Raw genomic sequence first — 20,885 nt, 5'->3', positions numbered from 1 at the left:
TGAAATCACATAAAGAACTTAAAATCCTAATAGTATTTCTTTACTGTTAAAAAAACAAAAAAAAAAACCACAGCCACCTTGAGTAAATTTTTATAACTTGAAATGCAAATATAAAATGCACATTTTGGAAACATAAACAACAATTTATCTAAAAATGCAGCCAATAGACCTGCCGTTTTTTCTTTTTTTTAATTTTGTACAACCATTTAAAAATGTTACTAAAAATAAAGAAATAAAAAATAAACAGGAAACATGCTAGCTGACTAGTCTAAAATTAAGAAACACTCAGATAAATTAAATCTGAGAACTGTTTAATCTCAAAAACGCTAAACCAAAGCATTTATTTATCACATTCTTCAATAATGAATCATGATGCTGTGCAGTACCTCACATGATCCATTGTCAACATTACAGGTTATATTCCAAATAGTCAACAACTAAGAAATATACTGAAAATAAACCAATATAATACGAAAACATGTTACTACACAAGATGTGGGCATATTATTAAAATAAGCCAAATTAATAACCGAAAAACGAATAAACTGTGGCTGAAAGGTGTGGTGCTAGGGCGACCGTGGTTCAGGGAGTTGGGATGCTCATTACAGATGAGCAAGACACTTCACCTACCGCCTCCTGGTGTTGGCCAGAGGGGCCGATGGTGCGATATGGCAGCCTCGCTTCTGTCAGTCTGCCCCAGGGCAGCTGTGGCTACAACTGTAGCTGCCTCCACCAGTGTGTGAATGTGAGAGTGAATGAGTGGTGGAATTGTAAAGCGCTTTGGGTGCCTAGAAAAGCGCTGTATAAATGCAATCCATTATTGTGCCATGCATTGTGAATGATGCATGCTGTTTGTAAAATTCATGACAACAAGGTCAATAAAAGTTCAAATTTAAAATAACAAAACAATAAAACATCGGGCTATTTTCTTCTGCTTATCTGAATTCGGGTCACAGGGGCAGCAGCAGGAAGGACGTGACCTCTTTGTCACTGCCTCCTCCAACTTATCTACGGAAATGTTGAGTTGTTCCTACGCCAGCCAATAGGTTTCATTTCTCCAGCGTGTCCCAGGTCTACTCGGGGGGGCTCCTCCCGGTACTCTGGGATTTTGTCCAGAATAAGAAAGTGAAACTGACTATACAAAAGGAGTGAGTGTTCAGGTAAACTTGATCCACCTCACTGCTGTAAACTGTCTGCTGTACAGCCATTCTGGCTTCAGCTGTTTTGTATCAGAACATAGTTAATAATTACAGGTAAAATTTCAAACTCCCTATCTTAGCTAAGGTTCTTGACAGGCTGGTAAATAATTAACTTAAAAGTTATCTGGATGAAAATAGTATTTTATCTCCTCCACAGTACTGTAACTGCTTCCCTAAAACTTTTCAATGACGTCTATGAAGCCAGCTCTTTTTATTGATCTATAAAAAGCTTTTGACTTTTGATTCCAATCTTTTCTTTAAGTCACACATTGACCATATATTAAAGAAACTGAGGCCGAAGTTCGTGCTCTTTTTCAGAAACAGATCATGTTTCTCTTTTACCGTTGCTGCCACTGTTTTGTTTTTGTTTTTTTGCCTCTCCTGGATTACGGTGACATAATTAAATGAATGCCTCTGCTCAGTCTCTTCATCTGTTGGAGTCTGTCTATCAAGGGGCATTAAGATTTATAACTGGCTCTAATCACCACTGTACTTTATATTCTCTGGCTGGTCCTCACTGGCCTTACGAATGATGGTTCATTGGTATCACTTTATCTATAAATCCATTTCTGGCTTACTGCCCTATTATTTATCAGAGCACATGTCACCTCGTTCCCAAGTTATCACAGTCACAAGACTGTCAGAAAACTTGACCTTGAGGTCGTGGTCATTGAGATTTGAACTTGTCCAAGAGGACACCAGACCATGCCATTTGATACCATACACCTACGGTATCAATTTGAAGCTCCTACGCCACTTGGTTCTGTGTCAGATTGGCGATCTACCCAGGGTTAACCCTTCCTTGCCCTGTGATAGCTGGTCCAGGAAAAGCAGAAGACAACTGATGGATGGATGGGTGGAGGGATGGAAACCACTTCAGTCTCAGGTTATCATATTCACAAACATGGTGACCTTGCCGGCCAGCCGGCTGCCCTGCAGGATTATGAAAATACCCCATCCTGTCTCACTGGTACAACATGAGCATGTAATTCAGTCACTGTCAATGTTGGCCAGGAAAAGCATTATGTTGAGATGGGTGGGGGCTGAGCCTCCCTCCATTTCTCTATGGAGGTCGCTCATCATTGAAGTTATGGCTCTGATCAGGCTGGGACACTATATTGATGGGAGCTCCCGAATTTTTGTGGACAAATGGAAGAAACCACTGGAAGCACTGGGAGTAACCTGTAAACTGGATCCTAGTGGACAACAATTATGGACATAATGTTGTAATATTCTAGTGCTGTGTAGTGTTATTATTTTGGATGTGAACCAGTCTTGTATTTGTTTGGGGGGGGGGGGGGGGGGGGGAGTTAAATAAAAGTTGAAAAAAAAAAGAAACGAAGTGCAGTCAGATATAAAAAGACTGAATGTGATAATGATCTGCAGGAAGTTGCGTATAGGATCAGAACTTGTAAACATAACAAGTTGATTCTCCACCTGCCAAAGCTGAGACATATCCAAGTCTCAGGGTGTCCACAGCACTGGGTATGAGATGGTTTTCATGACTACATGTGGACTGTTCTCACTCTGATAAGCTTCAACAGCACCACTAAGTTAATTATTTAAAATCTGAGACTTCATTTCATGGAAATTTAGACAACCCATTAACACAGAAGACAGACAAAATATTATCAATACTGGTATAAAACAGTCCAACACACACAAAGTGCTCATTAAACAGATCACCATTTACTGAACTAAATGTAAAACGGTGACAGAATCTGCTTGAAAACAGCTGCTAACTTTAAAAAAGAAACGTGTTTTCCTTCATTCTTTGTCTTTTTGACCTTCTTCCACCTTCCATGGCATTTATTACACGGTTTAGCGGTGGAAATATTCGAATTCTGGTTCTCTTTCGACTTTTGACCGGGAGCTGCAAGCTTATGCTGCCATCTTCCTTACGTCCCCCTAGTGGTCTCCCGTTTTCCTTCATTCTGATGTTCCTTTTTGTTCTTCATCTTTCACATCTTTCTCTTCACATATATCTTTTTCCTGGAAAATAAATGACCAAAAAGCAGTCAGAACAGAGTTAAAGGAACCAAATGAAAAACTCTTCTTCTTCCTCCTAACCTTCATCACCTCGTCCTTCTTCTCCCTCCTCTTCACCTCTGCCTCCACCAGGCTGTAGAAATCACTTTCAGCTCTGACAATCAGTTGCTTGGGGTCCTCCTCTCCCTCCTCACGGCCCGCCTCCTCTTCTCTGCTCTGCTCCGAGCGACTCCTCTCCTTTAGACGCACCTCCCTCTGCCGTGCCTCCAGGATCTTCTCGCGTTTAGACTCCCGCTCAAACATCTGCAGAAGTGTTGAGAAACACAGCTGCTCATCATGCAGTCAGAAGACCTCAGCTCAGTTTGTCATTGTGTCTCCTTACAGCAGCCAGCAGACTCTTTTCATTCTTCTGCAGGTTCGACAGCCCAGAGCAGATCTCCAGCAGCGTAGCCTCACCCAGCTGAGAGCCACAGGCCACCAAGCGCCCGTTGTCCTGAACACTGAGGCTGTACAGAGAGTTGTCACACACCTGGAGCCCAAAACACACATTAACATCAGAAACAGCAAGAAACGGCAACATCAGCCAGCTGTAGGACACGTCGGAGCACCTTCAGACTCAGCGTGGGGTCGCTCTGTTTGAACAGGATGTCCCACACATCCAGCACGCCATCCATCTTCACTGTGAAGAAGACAGAGGGTCTGACTGGACTCCAGCAGGCATCTGTCAGGTACGACATCTGATACCTGTGTATCAAAGAGACAAAGAGAAAGATATAGCTGAGTCTGAGCAGGATGACCATCTGGAAGGAAGACCTGGAGGTCATAAGAAAAGATCAAAGAGCAACAATGCATCAATGTTGCATTAATGCTTTGTTGCATATTATTTTGTGAAACTTTATGGCATCATTGTGACAGCCAAGTGACGAAACATTTCTCCCACTGAAAACTCTACGTCCAGATGAACAGAATCAACTTTTGGGGAAGTTTGTTTTGAATTATTATCAGAGGTTTGCAATCACTGATTCCTACTTGGTACACATGATGGATGACTCTTTGATGTCCTCAGACCAAATGCGAGCAGTCCAGTCCCCGACAGTGAGGAAGTTTTTGGGGAAGAAAGGGTTTCTCTGCAGGGCGTAGATGGGTCCGTGGTGGCTGTCGTATGTACAGACAATCTTCTCAGCTGGGGTCTTCGCCTTCCTGTTACAGGAGATGACCAGGCCCTGCTCCGTCCCCACCATGAACTTAGTTGGCTGCAGAGACATCAATGACAGAGACTGAAACACCTAAAGCTGGTGAAGTCATGATACTGGGAGGCTCACTTTAGGACAAAACATTGTGAGACAACAATGAGCCTCATGCTATACACTGTCTTAAAGAAGCAGCTCTCGCAACTCCACAGACAACTCTTTATTGCTCTGGGCAACTATTTGGGCATTATTGAAATGAACTTTTATTTAAATGGTCACCAGGACATAAATCCTGCATGTTTGAAGTCACCAGGCAAATATGGTTTTAAAAATTCTGAAAAGTTTGCCTACTATTCTTCTTCCAGCTGCACCCTTTAGGGGTCTCCACGGCAGGTCACCTGCCTCCATCTCCTCCTATCCCAGCGTCCTTGTCTGTCACACCAACCCTGTGCATGTTCTCAATCACTACATCCATGAACCTCCTCTGAGGTCTTTCTATTTTCCTCCTGCCTGGCAGCTCCATCTTCTTCATCCTTTGTCCAGATTTTTCACTCTCCCTCCTCTGCACATGTTCAAACCAGCCTATCTGACGCTGAGCTGTCCATCACAGTTCCTCTTTCAGGAGCTTATCATCTACTTTCTCAAAGTAATTATTTAAAGAGGTTTTAGTATCGGGAGTTATACTTCCACCACCATGTTTCCTGCAGCAGAAATGCCACGTAGATTTCCTGGAGTGTCTCTGTGCCATAATGTATCCAACACTATACAGCAGGTTGGTTAAAATCAAATGTTGTGAATTAGCTCCATAGAAATAAAGCTGAATTGAACTGAGCTAATAAAAGTATGACAGCACAGTGCTACAAAACATTTTCCTACAGTAGCAGATTCTACTAAAGATTTCTTAACTGAGCAATTAAAAAGAATGATTTGGAATATCTCTGAGTCTGAGTTGAAGAAAAATTAAACCACGTTGGCCCACAATCTTCAAGGAAAGCGCCTTAAGGCAACAGTTGTTGTGATTCGGCTCTATATAATTGAAACTGAATTGCAAGTTTATCTATATTGGCAGTTCATGACTGAACAAAGAAAATCCTGAAAGAAACCCATCTACTGCAGACCTGTAGATTTGGTCTGTAGTAGATTAGGTACCAATCCTCACATGTATAGTTTCCAAACAAACACAGACAGCAGATGAACATAACACACCACACTGAAGCTCCACACAGCATCATGTAGGCTATCAAAGTTGTGGTTTGTTCTACAGAGTGATGCTGCTGAACCCAAGCTGTTTCTACTGCCTGTTCTTCTGTACTCTGGGATTTTGTCCAGAATAAGAAAGTGAAACTGACTATACAAAAGGAGTGAGTGTTCAGGTAAACTTGATCCACCTCACTGCTGTAAACTGTCTGCTGTACAGCCATTCTGGCTTCAGCTGTTTTTACTCATGACTTTAGTCTGCTTCGAAGTTCAACTTTGAATTGGTAACTATCTACAGAGTGAACACATCCCACTGTCCAACCCTGAATGGATGCAACTATCTATGTATCAGAACATTTTCTATAATCAGCGAACAGATCTTCCGCTTTGTTTAAATGATAATAGGATTCCTCACATCATTTTAAATGTTATCATGGTGCAGGAAGTGGAGTGATCTGGACTGGATGTAACTAGGATCACCCTACACATAGCTCCATCACTGAAACCAAACTACCAGAATGAAGATATCCAGTGTGAAAGGCAGCAGTGGGGATACTCACAAGTCCACTGTTGGAGCTTACCAAACAGAACCAAATGCATTCAGTAAGAATGATGAAGTTTAGCCACATTAGTAGAGAACTGTTAAATACTTAAAACGGAAACAGCTCTCACCATGGTGGGCTCAAACTCCAGAGATGTAGCCCCTAAAGCTTGGTCCAGGTTCCCCTCCCGGCTTGGGTCCAGGACTAGACACTCTGTGGGCTCAGCTAGCTTGCGGACATCCCACCACAAAACCTGACAGACAGACAGATAAAGGGTTATTTTAAAGGGTTTCAAAGGGTTTGCCAAACCATCTATCAGTCTACCTGTCCATCGGTGGAGGCAGAGAAGGCATCGGTTCCAGTCTTGGACTGCAGCCATATGATCTTGTACACTGGGTCTCTGTGGCTGTGCTCCAAAGAAGAAAACTCCACTGGCTGATTCCCTTTCCGGGTATCCCAGAACGCTAAACAAAACACACGTGTAGGTAAATAAACCTGGTAACAGAGAGAAGCTCACCTCTCTGACTATGTGTAGACCTGAACCCACCAATCTGTCCGTTATAGCTTCCCCCCACCAGAGTGTGGGAGTCTTTGGGGTTGTAGTCCAGACAGACAAGTGGAGACGTTGGCTTCAGCATCATCTCTGGTCTGTTCGGGTTTTCTGAAACAGAAAACATTGTGCAGTGAACATATTGATCCTGATGTGGTGTTAAGTCAATCTGTGGCCTCTCTGACCCACCAATGTCCCAGATGTAGGAGTCTAGGCTTATGTCTTTGGATGATTTCTGGAACTCAAGGCATGAGTAGGCGACCGCCAGCTTCCTGCCCCCATCAGGTTGCCAGGACAGGCTGGTGACAGTACGTTTGATCTCATTAGGATCTCTGAGGACACAGAAAGTACAACAATTACCAACCAGACTGCTGATTGGCCAAGGATCAGACAAGATGTGTGTGGGTTATAGGCCTAGCATGACATGCTGTGATTTTGACCCAGTGCATGTTTTTGATCTCTCTCCTGCTTTGTGTGCAGTTGTCTGTCCTCTGCATTTAGGCTGAGACAGCAGAGCTCATCATCATCATCGTTTATTTATATAGCACTTTAAAAACACCCAAGGCTGAACAATAGAAACATAATAGATACCATAAGAATAATAAATACGATAAAATAATAAACATAGCGAAAACAATAAAATATAAGTAAATACAAGTCAGTCAACCACTGAGTCAAAAGCCAGTGAATAAAAATGCATTTTCAATCTGGATTTAAAAACCAGCACTGATGTCGATTGTCTAATGTGAAGAGGAAGATTATTCCAAAGCTTAGCAGCCACGACAGAGAACGCTCGGTCTCCTCACAGTTTCAGCCGTGATTTGGGGACTGAGAGCAACAGCTGCTCAGCTGACCGGAGCGAACGAGTGGGGACATAGGGCTTCAGCAAATCAGACATATATGCAGGTGCCAGACCATTTAAAGATTTAAAAACCAATAAAAGAACTTTAAAATGAATCCTAAATTCAATTGGAAGCCAGGGCAGGGAGGCCAGAACCAGAGTAATGTGCTCAAATTTCCTTTTACCAGATAAAAACCGTGCCGCAGCATTCTGTACTAGTTGCAGATGTGTCAGAGTGCCCAGTCCAGCCCCTATTAAAAGGGAGTTGCAATAATCCAAGTGTGAGGTTATAAAAGCATGGATAACAGTCTCCAAGTCACGCCTTGAAAGAAAAGGTTTAACCTTCGACAGACGCCTGAGTTGATAGAATGACGATTTTACCACCCCATTCACGTGACCATCAAAGGTAAGTGAAGAGTCGATTTTTAACCCAAGATTGGTAATTGAGCTTTTCAGGTGAGGGGTCAGAGCAGCAAGGTCAACATCAGGGATATCAGAGGAACGATTCGGGCCAAACAGAATTGCTTTCGTTTTACGTTCATTAAAATTTAAAAAGTTTTGAGCCATCCATAACTTAACATCACGAAGGCAATCAAGCAGGAGTCTAATTGGGGAGCTATCAGAATGACTGAAAGGAAAATAAAGCTGGCAATCATCAGCATATAGATGAAATGAAACTTTGTGTTTACGAAAGCTCCAGTGTTAGCGTCCCTTTGCAGTGTGGTGGCTGTATATGTTTTGATGATTTACTCATGCTCTGTGGAGAGGAGTGTATTTCCTTTCACATTTTTGACATTTGTTTAGCAATTATCTTCTAGGTTTTGTCTTTTTTCTCTTTTAGTTAAGATTCATTTAGTTTTCAGCTACTTCCCCAGATACCCCGGACACTGCAAGATGGCACATCAGGAGGGATATTATGTACCTTATGTCAACCCAGTGATTTATAACTGAGGACATAATAAGAGAAGTAGCAAAGTTAATGACATAATTTTTATGAAAATCATAATTATGACATCTGATCACTCAGGAATAATCAATTATGATATGCCCAAAAATCTGATCATGAAAATATGGCGATGGAAAAGGCTGATGAATAGGATGTTTGAGATAGAAATTAAAGTTACAGAATAATATTTCATAATGGTGGGCTGTTGTCATTTTAAACAAAAAGGTTTAGCTTTTGACAAAACAGGGCCACCTATTTAGACAACAGTTTATTGGGGGGCTGTGTGTGTGTGTGTGTGTGTGTGTGTGTGTGTGTGTGTGTGTGTGTGTGTGTGTGTGTGTTATATCACAATAAAAAGGGCATTTTTGGAACAATAGAGAGCTCTGAGGAAGGGGGGGAGCTGGAGGCTGCATGCACCGCCGAAAGCATTGTTTTATTTGTGTTTGGAAAATCAGAATCAAAGTCAGACTTACACACGCTCCACCACAACACGAGGTGATTGTATCGGATCAAGGACCCCCCAAGAGAGTCAGGTGTGTCTTCACACATCAGCCAGTGTGGGCAAAGATTAAATTCTCTCTGACTCACGGTGCCAACCCCGAGCTGGGGCTCTTCCCTGCTCCACCAATAAAGCCATTTAAAATAGAGGTGGCCCAACCCTTTACCAATGACTTTGATTATGATTTTCCTTTTTTGAATTAAACAAACACAAATAAATCAGAATCAGTGAGACTTTATTTATCCCCAAGGGGCAATTAACATACAACAGAGCAGCATGACGTTGAAAATAAGGACACACACACACACACACACACACACACACACACACACACACACACACACACACACACACACACACACACACCTACACCTGAACAGGTGGCCCACCATTATGAATTATTATTCCATCATTTTAATTTCTATTTCAAACATCCTATACACCAGCCTATTCCATCACCATATTTTCACGAGTTTTGGGCATGTGATTATTGATTGTTACTGAGTTATGAAATATTATAATTTTATGATTTTCATAAAAAAATATGACTGTCATTCATTTTTATTACTTCTCTTATTGGAATCAGTCACTAGAGTGAAAATGTAACCCTTGTGTCAGCCATACCTGAAGATATTGACGGTCTTGGCTGATGGTGGCTCCTGAATTTCCTCCACCACCTCCTCATCCTCGAAACACTCTTGATAGATGTCCACAGCATTGTTCTGTCTGATGCAGTGCTCCATGACCTGGACAACATCATACCATTAGAATGAGATCATAGAATGAGCCAGAAACACTCACTGATCGGTTTATTGGTTTGTCACTATCATCATACACAGACATTCAACTAATCAAATCCCAAATGTCACAGTCTGTTATGTACTCTTCTGCTGTGCAAGGCAAAATCCAGGGGTGAGGCTGTGGGTTCAAGGGACAGTTCTGGGGAAGACTGGCCAGCATGGCTGGTAGTCATTTTCTAATCATGCCCCACCTACTTCAGTAGCAAGCTGGGGCCAGGAGACGAGAGCTGCGAACCTCCTTGTACTGCAACAATTTGTGAAGGGGCTCCCGGCAGGAACAGCGGAGTGGGTCCACTGATATCGGTACGTGGGCCTCAAACTTTCTATAACACTGGCCAAAGACCAGTGGAAATTAAACAAAGGGGCAAAATATATACACTAAAGGCTGCGAAAGGCTTCTGCGTAAGGCACACCTTGATTTTGGGAACAGATTGGTGCATGATGTCTGTGCTGCGCTCAGTGGTGACATGAGGTCATCCAACACTGACCATTGGAAGGAGGAAACAACTGGGCCTTTACTGATTTTGCCGGTTCCTGTAATTTGCTCCATAGAAGAATTTTCACCAGAGAAGTCCCATGACGATACTCTACGCTCAGATTTTGACCAAGTGATAAAAATTAATGGTGCGTCCTGACAAAGCACTAACATTTTGTGATTATCAGGGATAGATTATACCAACTGAATTGTAAGGCTTGCACAGAGCAAGCACACTCCCAGTTGATGGTGCCAAAAAGCTGGTGGGAAATTATTTTCCCACTACTGTATAGTTCTGTGTAAATAATCATTCTGTATATACAATAATTTTTAATCCTACAACTGTTTATAACCTGCATAGTTCACATTTCTGTATAGCTGTATATCTCAGATTTCTGTAGAGTTTTTTTTATTTCATATTCTGTATAGTTTTTTTCATATTTATATCCTGTTCATATCCTGTACATAGCTTGTACTCACTACAGCCTGTACATACTTATAGTTATAGAATATTCATAACATACTTCATACCATGTACATTATAACATACCATAATAGATGCTGCTTCGTTTACGGGTGTCAGGCATATTTATGTGTTTTTGCGATGCACTCGCACAGTCCTCCTCACCGCTGTCTACTGTCTCACTCACTTACTGAGAGGACAGACGCACGCTCCACTTGACTGTCGCGTCTCTCACCCTCTCTGCAAAGCACTCTCTAAGCACAGCTCTTAGAGCTGATGCTTTTGCGCATGACACATTATCGAACGTTACGTTGTGTGTCATGGATACTGTTGACTCCAAGTCTCCCGACCACTATGTCGATCTGAGACAGCAAGACCGAGACAGCGAGACCAAGACAAGACCGAGGGATCCGAGACCAAGACAAGACCAAGACCACGTAAAAGTGGTCTCTAGACATCCAACTCTACTCATTACAAACCAATGACTGGTTACATGGGATATGAAAAAAAACTTCCTGCCCGGAATATCTGCTGGTAAACCAGCCAGCCATTCTGAGAGCATCTTTGCACCTTACTATTAATGAAGGTTTCATTTGAGCACATTGGCATGGACCCCGTCAAACCATTTCAGTAGAGTTCATGTGGGTATTGCTTTGTACTAGTTCTGGTGGATTATGCAATGCAATATCCCAAAGCACTGACCATTTCTGCCAGAGTGTGGCGCAAGCGCTGTTTCAGACTCATCTCCTGAGACAGCATCCCGAAAGACATACAAGGGCACTTTGTCCATGTCTCGCACAATAAAAAAAAAAAAAAATCCTGTACGAATTAGTTTACGAAAAAGACTTATTTGAAAGCTTAATCACAAGGATGAAAGCAATTGGGATCCCAGGTTAGACCATCTGTTGTTCAGATTGTACAGACTGCCCCAGGGCTCCACAGGATTTTCTCCCTTTGAGTTGCTGTTTGACAGGAAGTCTCAGGAAGTGTTGGACCCAATTAAGGAAAACTGGGAAGAAGGTCCATGCCCAGGAAAAAATTAAATTCAATATGTTCTAGACCCAGGGACGGTTCTAGGGGTAGGGCCACAGAGGCACTGGCCCAAGCTGAAATGTGATTGGCCCCCTGAAGTGCCCCTTTCCTGTCACTAATCTGTCCTTTGGACAAAAACGACAATCACATTACAGGTGGATATAAATCCAAGTCCAAACACCAGTGGCGCTCATAAGCCAAATAGGAATTTCCAGCAATGTTTAGAAGGAGAAGAAAATTTGAACAATCCGGTGGGAAAAGTTTTTCAACCGACAACTGATTTGAGTGTATGTTGAGGAGTTTGTTGGTAAGCGCAGATCAGTCCATGCATGATTTCTTTGCTCTGCCTAACAAAAAGTCTGTACCTATGCGAATATATCGCCTATCATCAGTTACTGGACTGATGATAGTTGGAAAATTTTTACATATCGCCCAACCTGTGTAACTGAACAGGAAAAAGTTAAAGGCGGGACAACAAGTCTCATTGATTAAAAATTAAATTACATTATTAGGCACTATTACATTATTAGAATATAAAAATTGTTAAACAAAAATGAATAAACAACAATAAAGTGTTTTAAACACAACAATAACTTAATTTTATACAATTATTTAATTTGAGTTTTGCTTTAGAGTTTAAAGGTTTTTCATCGAAATGCATTTACCACTTGAGTAATAATTCCAACAAAAGGTTTCTACTTTTATCTGTTTGTTACAGTGGGCTACACAACATCCATAAACAACATGCATCCATTCAATATCGATCCAGCCAACCAACATGCATTAACCTAAACATCCATAAAGCCAGCAACTGGCCCGCTAACATTCATTTACCCAACCAACATGCATCAACCCAAACATCCATCCAACCAACGTGCATAATAGTAAGACTGCGGTAGACTGCTGTGATTCATTTGAAACTTACGCTGCCCAGCTGCAGAACACTGTTGATGAAGCTCTCGTCCTTTTCCACCTTCTTTCTTACACGGATCGTTTGTTCCATCTCAGCAGGATTGATGTCTTTGGGCCATCCCCCCTCCATGTGGTTTATTCCACAGCTTGTGGTCTCAAAGCGCTCTGTGTTCACCTGAAAACAACAAGTAACACCTGAGCTTCACACAGACAGGTAATTCACATGGTGTACTGTTGCCCAGTAGGTAAAGCAGGTCACTAATCAGAAGATTGGTTGTTCAATCCCAGGCTACTCCAGGCTGCATCTCTTGGGCAAGATACTTAACCCTGAATTGCTTTCTGATGTGTTCATTGCATGTGAACATCTTTAGATGTTAGATTAAAAAAAATAAAAGGTGCTTTTATGAATCTGTGAATGAGACATATTGCATATATAAGAACCAGTCCATTTACTGTGTATATAATTTCAACCCATCTGGCAATCCAGTTCAAGATGTGTGTATGTGATCAGTTACTGCAGACTCACACTCGTAACACTCATTTTAGTTATTCTCAAGAGTGGTTGGAGCACTCCAACTGTTCCATAATAGCCCAATACTAACAAGATAACTCTAGACTATTCACATTTCTCTGTGTAAAGAAGGATAATCTGACAGTGTCCACAATTAATAAATAATTTCTAAAACTCATCAATAGCCTGAGATGTTTTCAGAAAAATAGAACATCTCCATTTTTACAACCTACAAAGAAACACTGCAGTAGAAAATGAGAGAAAACCATCAGCATTGTGCTCACAGTCTATGATGGGGCAGGAAATTAATTCTCCCAAGGGGCCACATAACAAACTGGGAAGTTCTGGCAGATCACGGTAACATATTGTGGTCTTGTACCTCTATTCAAACTTTTTGGAATGAAGTAATAAGTGACTTCTTTAAAGTTTTGTTTCCTGCTGCTGCTCGTGCGCTGGTAAAAAAAACAACAACCCCAAAACAACCCAAAGGCCCACCTCAGTGCATGCTTGTTGCTTATAGAAAACAACCCTACAGTTCGTCCTGGCTGTCTTACAAAGACAAACAACAAAAACAAAACAAAAAATTAAGCAACATTTTAACAAATAGCTCCAACCCCCCCTCAAATGCACTTGATAAAAGTGAAGAAAAACATATCTTCACTAATATTATAGTGATTTTTCTATGTCACTCCTCCAGTCCTACTCCTGTCAAAGTACCCTTGGGCAAGATTCTGAACCCTGAGTCGATGCATCGCTCGAGAGTGAGTGTGTAAGTGAATTGATCATGCCCTTTATTTAATGTGCATGAATAGCTATAAAGTAGTGCTTAGGCTTAGATGAACATGCTGCATGAATGCGTGACTGCGAGGCAGACACTTGTAGCAGGAAGCGCTCTGAATGTTCAAACTGAGTAGAAGGAATGCCAGTCCACTTAACATGGATAATAAAGTACTGGAGGAGTTCAAAGCTCTCACCTGCTGTACAGCACCAGTAGTCAAAAGCACAGCTCCCTCTGAAATCAACTTTTTATTATTAAACTATATGTATTAAACTTTAAGTGTTACGGCTTCGCTTGGAAATCAAACGCACACTTGAGACAGTAGGTAAAAATGAGCGAAAGCTGGTTTGCACGCGTGTGGCTGCAGGTCATGTGTCGCTGGGATGAGGCTCACCTGGTGCTCTGACGTCTCCCAACATGCCTGCACCGCCTGGTCCCGGGGGCTCTTCTGGATGAAGCTGAGGGTCAGGCTCGGGTCCGGGGGGAGATCCAGCAGCAGCTCAGCAGGCCGATCAGAAAACAGACACTGACGGCCGAACTCGCTGCGGAGCTTCGAGTAAACATGAACGATCTCCATACTGCCGCTAAAACACCGAGAACTCACCGAAGAGCCAGCTCCAATCGTCCGTTACAGTAACCTCAACTTGGGTCTGTAAACCGGAAACAAACTCGGTTCAGTTTGTTGTTTCCTAGCAACGCTGTGAAAAAGACAGCATCCTAGCAACAAGGACAGGGGTGGGAAATATACAGTATACAGAAGTGCAAATAATTCGTTACTGTACTTAAGTAGAATTTTAAAAATATCTGTAATGTAATTAAGTATTGAGGGTTTTTTCTGAATACTTTTACTCCATATATTTTTAAGCAAATATCTGTACTTTCTGCTCCTTACATTTTCAATAAAGCCTCTTTTGTTCTAACGCATGGGTGTCCAACTCCAGGCCAGTGTCCTGTAGGTCAACACACCTGAATTAAATGATTAGTTTACTACAGGCCTCTGGAGAACTTCAAGACATGTTGAGGAGGCAATGTAGCCAGTAATTCAGCTGTGTTGGATCCAGGACACGTCTAAAACCTGCACGAAACCGGCCCTTGAGGCCTGGAGTTGGACGCACGATCTGATATCGTCGTGTTGGTGTTGTTCCCAGATCAATTGTTGTGACGATATCAGATCATCCGAGTTGCACACCCCTGGTCTAATGCATTTCGGAGGAGTTATTAATTCATGTCACTGTGAGCCTCCAAGCATCAAACGGATTTGAGCCTAAAAAGCAACGCATGAAAGCCAATCCTCTTTGTTTATTCATCACCGGGGGTGCTGCATAAAGAGAGGCGACTTCTGCCAAAGTCAGGGTTAGTCGTGGTTAGATGGCTTTGTAAAGTACAGGCAGACAGAGTAAAGCTAGTCAGTGATGGTAAGAAACACGACAATTGCCTGTTTGTGGCTCAGCAGAAAATAACACAAATTTCATTGAATGCTGGGGATACTGACATTTTATTTATCTTTCTGAGTGTGGAGTTGGGCTGTTCTTCTTCAGGCCCAAAGGAGCTACACAGATCTTACTTTGCATGTGTGTCCTGGCCAAATCTAAACCTGAAGGTAAAAACTGCCAGAGTTCCAGGATACAACATAGCTTTATTGCTGAAAAGCAATTGTAAGTTTCAACAGAAATAAACATGCCATTCAGTAACAACCCCTCACCCCATCTGGTTGCAGCAGATAGCTGCCCCTCCCTGAGCTTTGCTGAGTCGCCATCCTAACCGGTACCTATGGAATCAGAACGATGCCACCTTGAAACGAAACCGAAAAATGGATTGAAACCGAAAAAAAAATATTGTAACTGAAATAAATGTACTGAAAAATCTTGTATTGAAACCGAAAAAAAAATTGATAGTGAAAAACAATTAATTGAAACTGTAATTTTTTTTGTTTTCGCTTACAATTTTTTTTTTCGGTTTCAATCCATTTTTTTTCTGTTTCAAACCATTTTTCAGTTTCAATCTGCTGGCACTGTTTTGGCGTCCGGGGGCGCGCTGGGGGGGTTTCCGGCCCGCATGTATTTGCATATATTATAGAGGCCACTAGTGCTGACCAAGCTGCCATCTTTCTCTCTTCCCGTCTTTCAATGGCTGCTTCAATTTCAGCTTGAACCTCCAAACCGCAAGTAAGTAATCATTTTTTGTCATCTTTTCTTGCTGTCCCACTGGGCTGGACATTAGTTTAGTTTTTTTTAGCTACATCTGGTGAAGTTGTGGTAAAATGCTGGTATTAGCCTATTCGTCGTAGCAAGCTAGCCTGAAGCTAATATTTGCTAAATTTAGGGACACCCGTGTCTCTTCAGGAGTTGGAGGCCGGTGTTCTAGGAGCGGATCTCAGGATCTCAACAGGCAGTGTTGGGCAGTAACATAATACATGCACCGGCGTTACGTATTTAAAATACAAAATATGAGTAAATGTATCCGTTACAATTACTGTTCAATAGGTGATATTGAGAATACAGTTAGTTTGTTGAAATAAATGGATTACATGGCGGTATTTACCTGTTTCATATGTTAGGCTATGGTCTCTCTACTTTTTGGTAATTCCACGCTGGTGGAAACCCAAACAAAACACGCAATAAGAGCCTCTAAAAATTATTATACAAAAATTATTTAATATGAAGGCAATAGCAGAGTGTTACAGGCATCGCCCTAAACAATGTAGCCTCATGGGCAGTGTAGTCCGTGCTGCAGGGAGAATGGACTGCCATACCCGTTATGTGTCTGTGAGCGAGGGAGGGAGGGAAAGGAGAAGTACAGCTGTCACGGAGCAGAAACGGGAGCTGGAAGCATGTAAATATAATAATAACCACTAAAGCCAAAAAGAGTGCCTGACGAGCCCAGCTGCAAGTAAGCTGTTAAGACTCGACTGTACACCGTGTTCTTGTTTTCCTCCGAAACAATAAGCAGCCTTTCAACGCCTCTCTCTGTCTCTCGCTAGCAAACTTGACCCAGACAACAAAGTAAAGCTAGTTTTCAGCTATGAGCCCGACACGAACCGGACGTATTAGTCAGAGGTCCCTTTACTACGGTTCGGAGCCGCTGACCTGTTTTATATACGCGCTGAATAGTTTTCTACACGAGATCGCTGCAGCCTTACCTAATGTCCACCTACTGTTACTCATTTATATTAAGATTTTAACATCTAGTTGGTGTTGGTATGGCGAGTAGCCTTCAGTAATAGTAATAAATCACACAGCAATAGTACATTCATGTAGTTGTAAAGTATTCAGAATACATTACTTCTATAATCTTTGGTGGAATACATTTTAAAATTAACCTTCCCAACACTGTCAACAGGTTAGCACCTCATACCACAGTGCATCAAAGCAGTCTCATGAGCGCTGGGAAGGAGGAGCCCAGAGCCCAAAACAGACAGTGCAGGAGATGACAAGGTTGGTAATTGTATGGTGAAAATTATACTTTATCTTGATTGGCAAAAGAAAAGTAAATACAAAATCTGCTTCTCACATATAGGGCATTTCCAAAACTTCAATTTCTTTCATTACAGCTGTCCTGTGCCAGAAGTTCTGTTGACCCACAGTGAGAGGCATCATTTCAGAAACACCAGGAAGACTGAAACTCATCGCCGGGATCAAGCAGGGCTCGTGATCTTCACCAGCAGCTCCCTCACAAGAAGGATAAACCCAGCATTTCATGAACACTGATGGAGACCTTTGCTTTGTGTAATGTTAGAAGTACTCAGATAATCCTCAGAGGGTCTGGACTTTTACATAATATAATAGAATAGAATTCAACTTTGTTGTCATTGCACATGCACAGGTACAGGGCAACGAAATGCAGTTTGCATCCATCCAGAAGTGCTTTAGCCATGATATAGATATATTACAATATATATTAGCAATAATATAGATATGTAAGTATATTACAGAAATGGGTCTATTATGGTATGTTATAATGTACACGGTATGAAGTATGTTGTGAATATTCTATAACTATAAGTATGTACAGGCTGTAGTGAGTACAAACTATGTACAGGCTATGAACAGGATATAAATATGAAAAACTACAGAAATCTGAGATATACAGTTATACAGAAATGTGAACTATGCAAATTATAAACAGTTGTAGGATTAAAAATCATCATATGTACAGAATGATTATTTACACAGAACTATACAGTAGTGCAGTTAAGTAATAGCTATAAGCTATAGTAATAGCTTTAAGTCCTGTAGAAAGTTAAATATATGTTGTGCTCACTGGTTACTCTGGTATGAATGACTCTGAATTACTTTATGATAAATAACACACTATTGTCAAAAAACAGTGAAAGAATTCCAGATCACAAGTTTTTAGTTCAAATACAAGTAACAACCTTTGACTTTTAATCAGGTTTTATTTAATTGTGTCAGAGAAAACATCACGTGCTCTTCATGTAGCTGAGTACATTCAGTGTTTAAAACAGAAGTTGTGCAGGTCTGAGATCAGCAGTTTTCTGAAACACCAAACTGAGGTACTGTTAATGCTGATGTATAGTGACACAGTTACAGGGGTGATTAATCCTTTTGACTTTTTGTCTTTAAATTTATCAATAAAACAGCTGCAGCTTTCACTGACAGCACATGTGGTACTTTAACCTTTGTACTGTTTTCTTCAGTTAATTTTGGAGTTACTACAAAGATTGAAGATATAGGATGATCTGTCTGCTGTCACTGGGTGGTGCTGAGGTCTGAATCTGAGGACGGCTCCTGTAATCACAAACAGAACAGAATCATCACAAACTGAAATATAAAGTTTATCTCTCAAATCTGAAATACAGCTGATCCTTCTCCGGCCTCACACACTCGGGATCTGAAGTTGTTCAGTCCTACAGTTCTGCCGACAGCTGTTTATTTTTTTTATTTGTTTTAAAGGCCTTACTAACACTTTTTCTAATATCATGTTTACCTTTGAGTTGTTGATGCTTTATAAATGGACATCTGCAAAGATGAGATGATGGAGCAGGTTTCAGTCGAGGTTCAGTCTGCTGCTGCATCCTGGTCACAACATACAGAGGTGTTATCAGCTCAGTATTGAACAAGAAATATTAACGTTTCAAATTATTTGTCCTAAAGGATGCAAGCTGTACAGAGTACTGAACATGTGACTTTGTGAACATAATTCATTAAAAATAATTTGGACAGTTTTTTAACCTGAATATTTGTAACAAACTCAGTAAAAAAAAAAAAAAAAAGCTAAAAAAAATAATCAGGGGAAAAATGTAACATTTTAAGTTAAGCTGACAAGCGGAAGTAGTTGGTTTCAGTACATAAGTATCGGGCTTTGCTATTTAATCCGTAGCTATTGACTAATGAGGGGAATTTAAAAGTTGGCTTTAATGTCCTTCCACATGTGGAAAGCGACAGAAAACATGCTGCTGTTTGCACATATTTAATAATCAGCTCTGCACAGGAGCAGAGGCAGAGTCCAGCCCGTTGCTCTTACAGTATAATACTCATAATAAAAGTACAGTAACCGTGGTTAGTCACTGAGCAGCCCGGTGCGTTTCTCTTGATTTCTTTAGTCAGGGTAAATCCATTCACCTGCACGGGGTAGCTAAACGAACTTTACAAAACATGTTTCCCCGACAGCCGAGTGCTCATCTTAGCTAGCTAGGTCCTTAGGTAGCTAGCTAAGGACCTAAATTACGGATTAGCTTACAAACACATTTAACTTACCAAAAATAATGCGGTGGGGCCTCAGATCCTCCTGTCCGGTAGTCCAATTTACTGAAGAACACCTCAGGCTGTCACTTTGAAATAGTCGGTAATGTAAACGCTGGACCTCTCGGCATCTGCCATTCCCGAACAGACACGTGCGAGTTTGTCTGTGACCGCAGCCGCGTCGTCAGTGTTTTCTCCAGTCATTGGTCAGCATTATAATATATGCAAATACATGCGGGTCGGAATCCCCGCCCCCCAGCGCGCCCCCGTACGCCAAAACAGTGCCAGCAGAGTGAAACTGAAAAATGGTTTGAAACCGAAAAGTGGATTGAAACCGAAAAAAAAAAAAAATTGTAAGCGAAAACAAAAAAATTACAGTTTCAATTAATTGTTTTTCACTATCAATTTTTTTTTCGGTTTCAATACAAGATTTTTCAGTACATTTATTTCAGTTACAATATTTTTTTTCGGTTTCGTTTCAAGGTGGCATCGTTCTGATTCCATAGTATCTATCCACAGAGCACCAAACTCCTAAAGCTGGTGGACCCACAGAAGGGCAGCTGATGTACTGGTTTCAGACCTGAGCTGCCTTCAGTCATTATTATTCATTAACTTAAAAACCATGATCCATTAGCTAAAGTTTATAAATGAAGTTTCTCTTTGAAAAACAAACAAAAATATACTAGAAACAAAGAGTTGAGGGTGATGTGACATTCTGTGGAGGGTCTTATGTTCAGCCCAGTGTGTGTGTGTGTTTTTTGTTTGTTTTTTAACTCTAAAGCTGGTATCATGTTGCATTATTCCATTAATATTTTGCTTGAATTTTCTATTGTGTATAAGAACATTTTAATCCATTGTTCTGGTGGATTTGCTGAGAGTCTCTAACAGCAGAGAAATGTAAGTAAGTAGTTCTACTCAACTGCAGTGCGCCCCAGGGCAGCTGTGGCTACAATGTAGCTTGCTATCGCCAGTGTGTGAATGTGTGTGTGAATGGGTGAATGACTGAATGTAGTGTAAAGCGCTTTGGGGTCCTATGGACTAGAAAAGCGCTATACAAATGCAGGCCATTCAACTGCAGTACATCAGTCCGAAGTTCAAATACTTTGAACCTGTTCTTCACAAGGCTGTAGGAAGAAGGCAGCCCCACAGAGACAGAGCTGGAGTCTGACGAGAGGAGGAAATGGCTGATTGAAAAAAAGATCAAAAGACTTGCAGGAGGACACAGAAAATGGAAAAAAAAGAGCAAAGAAAACTAAAAA

At 41.3% G+C, this 20,885-nt stretch overlaps 1 protein-coding gene and 1 long non-coding RNA gene across 4 annotated transcripts; one reads left to right on the top strand and one right to left on the bottom strand.

Annotated features, from left to right (window-relative positions):
- Nucleotides 1–2,576: 2,576 nt before the first annotated feature.
- Nucleotides 2,577–20,852, bottom strand: LOC308385176 (dynein axonemal intermediate chain 2-like). 3 transcript variants are annotated; one of them, XM_080863968.1, is made up of 13 exons: nucleotides 20,700–20,852; nucleotides 14,319–14,574; nucleotides 12,649–12,810; nucleotides 9,578–9,699; nucleotides 6,857–6,999; nucleotides 6,665–6,778; nucleotides 6,442–6,581; nucleotides 6,248–6,370; nucleotides 4,218–4,441; nucleotides 3,797–3,932; nucleotides 3,571–3,717; nucleotides 3,270–3,491; nucleotides 2,579–3,191 (listed from the first exon to the last, which is right to left on the bottom strand). In XM_080863968.1, the coding sequence occupies exons 2-13, from the start codon at nucleotides 14,499–14,501 to the stop codon at nucleotides 3,129–3,131; spliced, it is 1,779 nt and encodes a 592-aa protein (XP_080720094.1). In that variant the 5' UTR covers nucleotides 14,502–14,574; nucleotides 20,700–20,852; the 3' UTR covers nucleotides 2,579–3,128. The 3 variants fall into 3 exon arrangements, with proteins under 3 accessions (XP_080720095.1, XP_080720094.1, XP_080720093.1); XM_080863969.1 differs by lacking the exon at nucleotides 20,700–20,852 and having other exon boundaries at nucleotides 2,577–3,191; nucleotides 3,279–3,491; nucleotides 14,319–14,644; XM_080863967.1 differs by lacking the exon at nucleotides 20,700–20,852 and having other exon boundaries at nucleotides 14,319–14,642.
- LOC308385177 lies at nucleotides 15,973–18,673 on the top strand. Its single transcript, XR_013969467.1, has 3 exons — nucleotides 15,973–16,089; nucleotides 17,264–17,358; nucleotides 17,475–18,673. It is a non-coding gene; the product is annotated as an uncharacterized lncRNA (long non-coding RNA).
- Nucleotides 20,853–20,885: the final 33 nt, after the last annotated feature.

The sequence above is a fragment of the Rhamphochromis sp. 'chilingali' genome (genome assembly GCF_963969265.1).
Source record: "Rhamphochromis sp. 'chilingali' genome assembly, chromosome: 17".
Lineage (NCBI taxonomy): Eukaryota > Metazoa > Chordata > Actinopteri > Cichliformes > Cichlidae > Rhamphochromis > Rhamphochromis sp. 'chilingali'.
The sequence above is the reverse complement of the archived record's forward strand: the minus strand, read 5'-3'. Positions and strand labels throughout refer to the sequence as shown.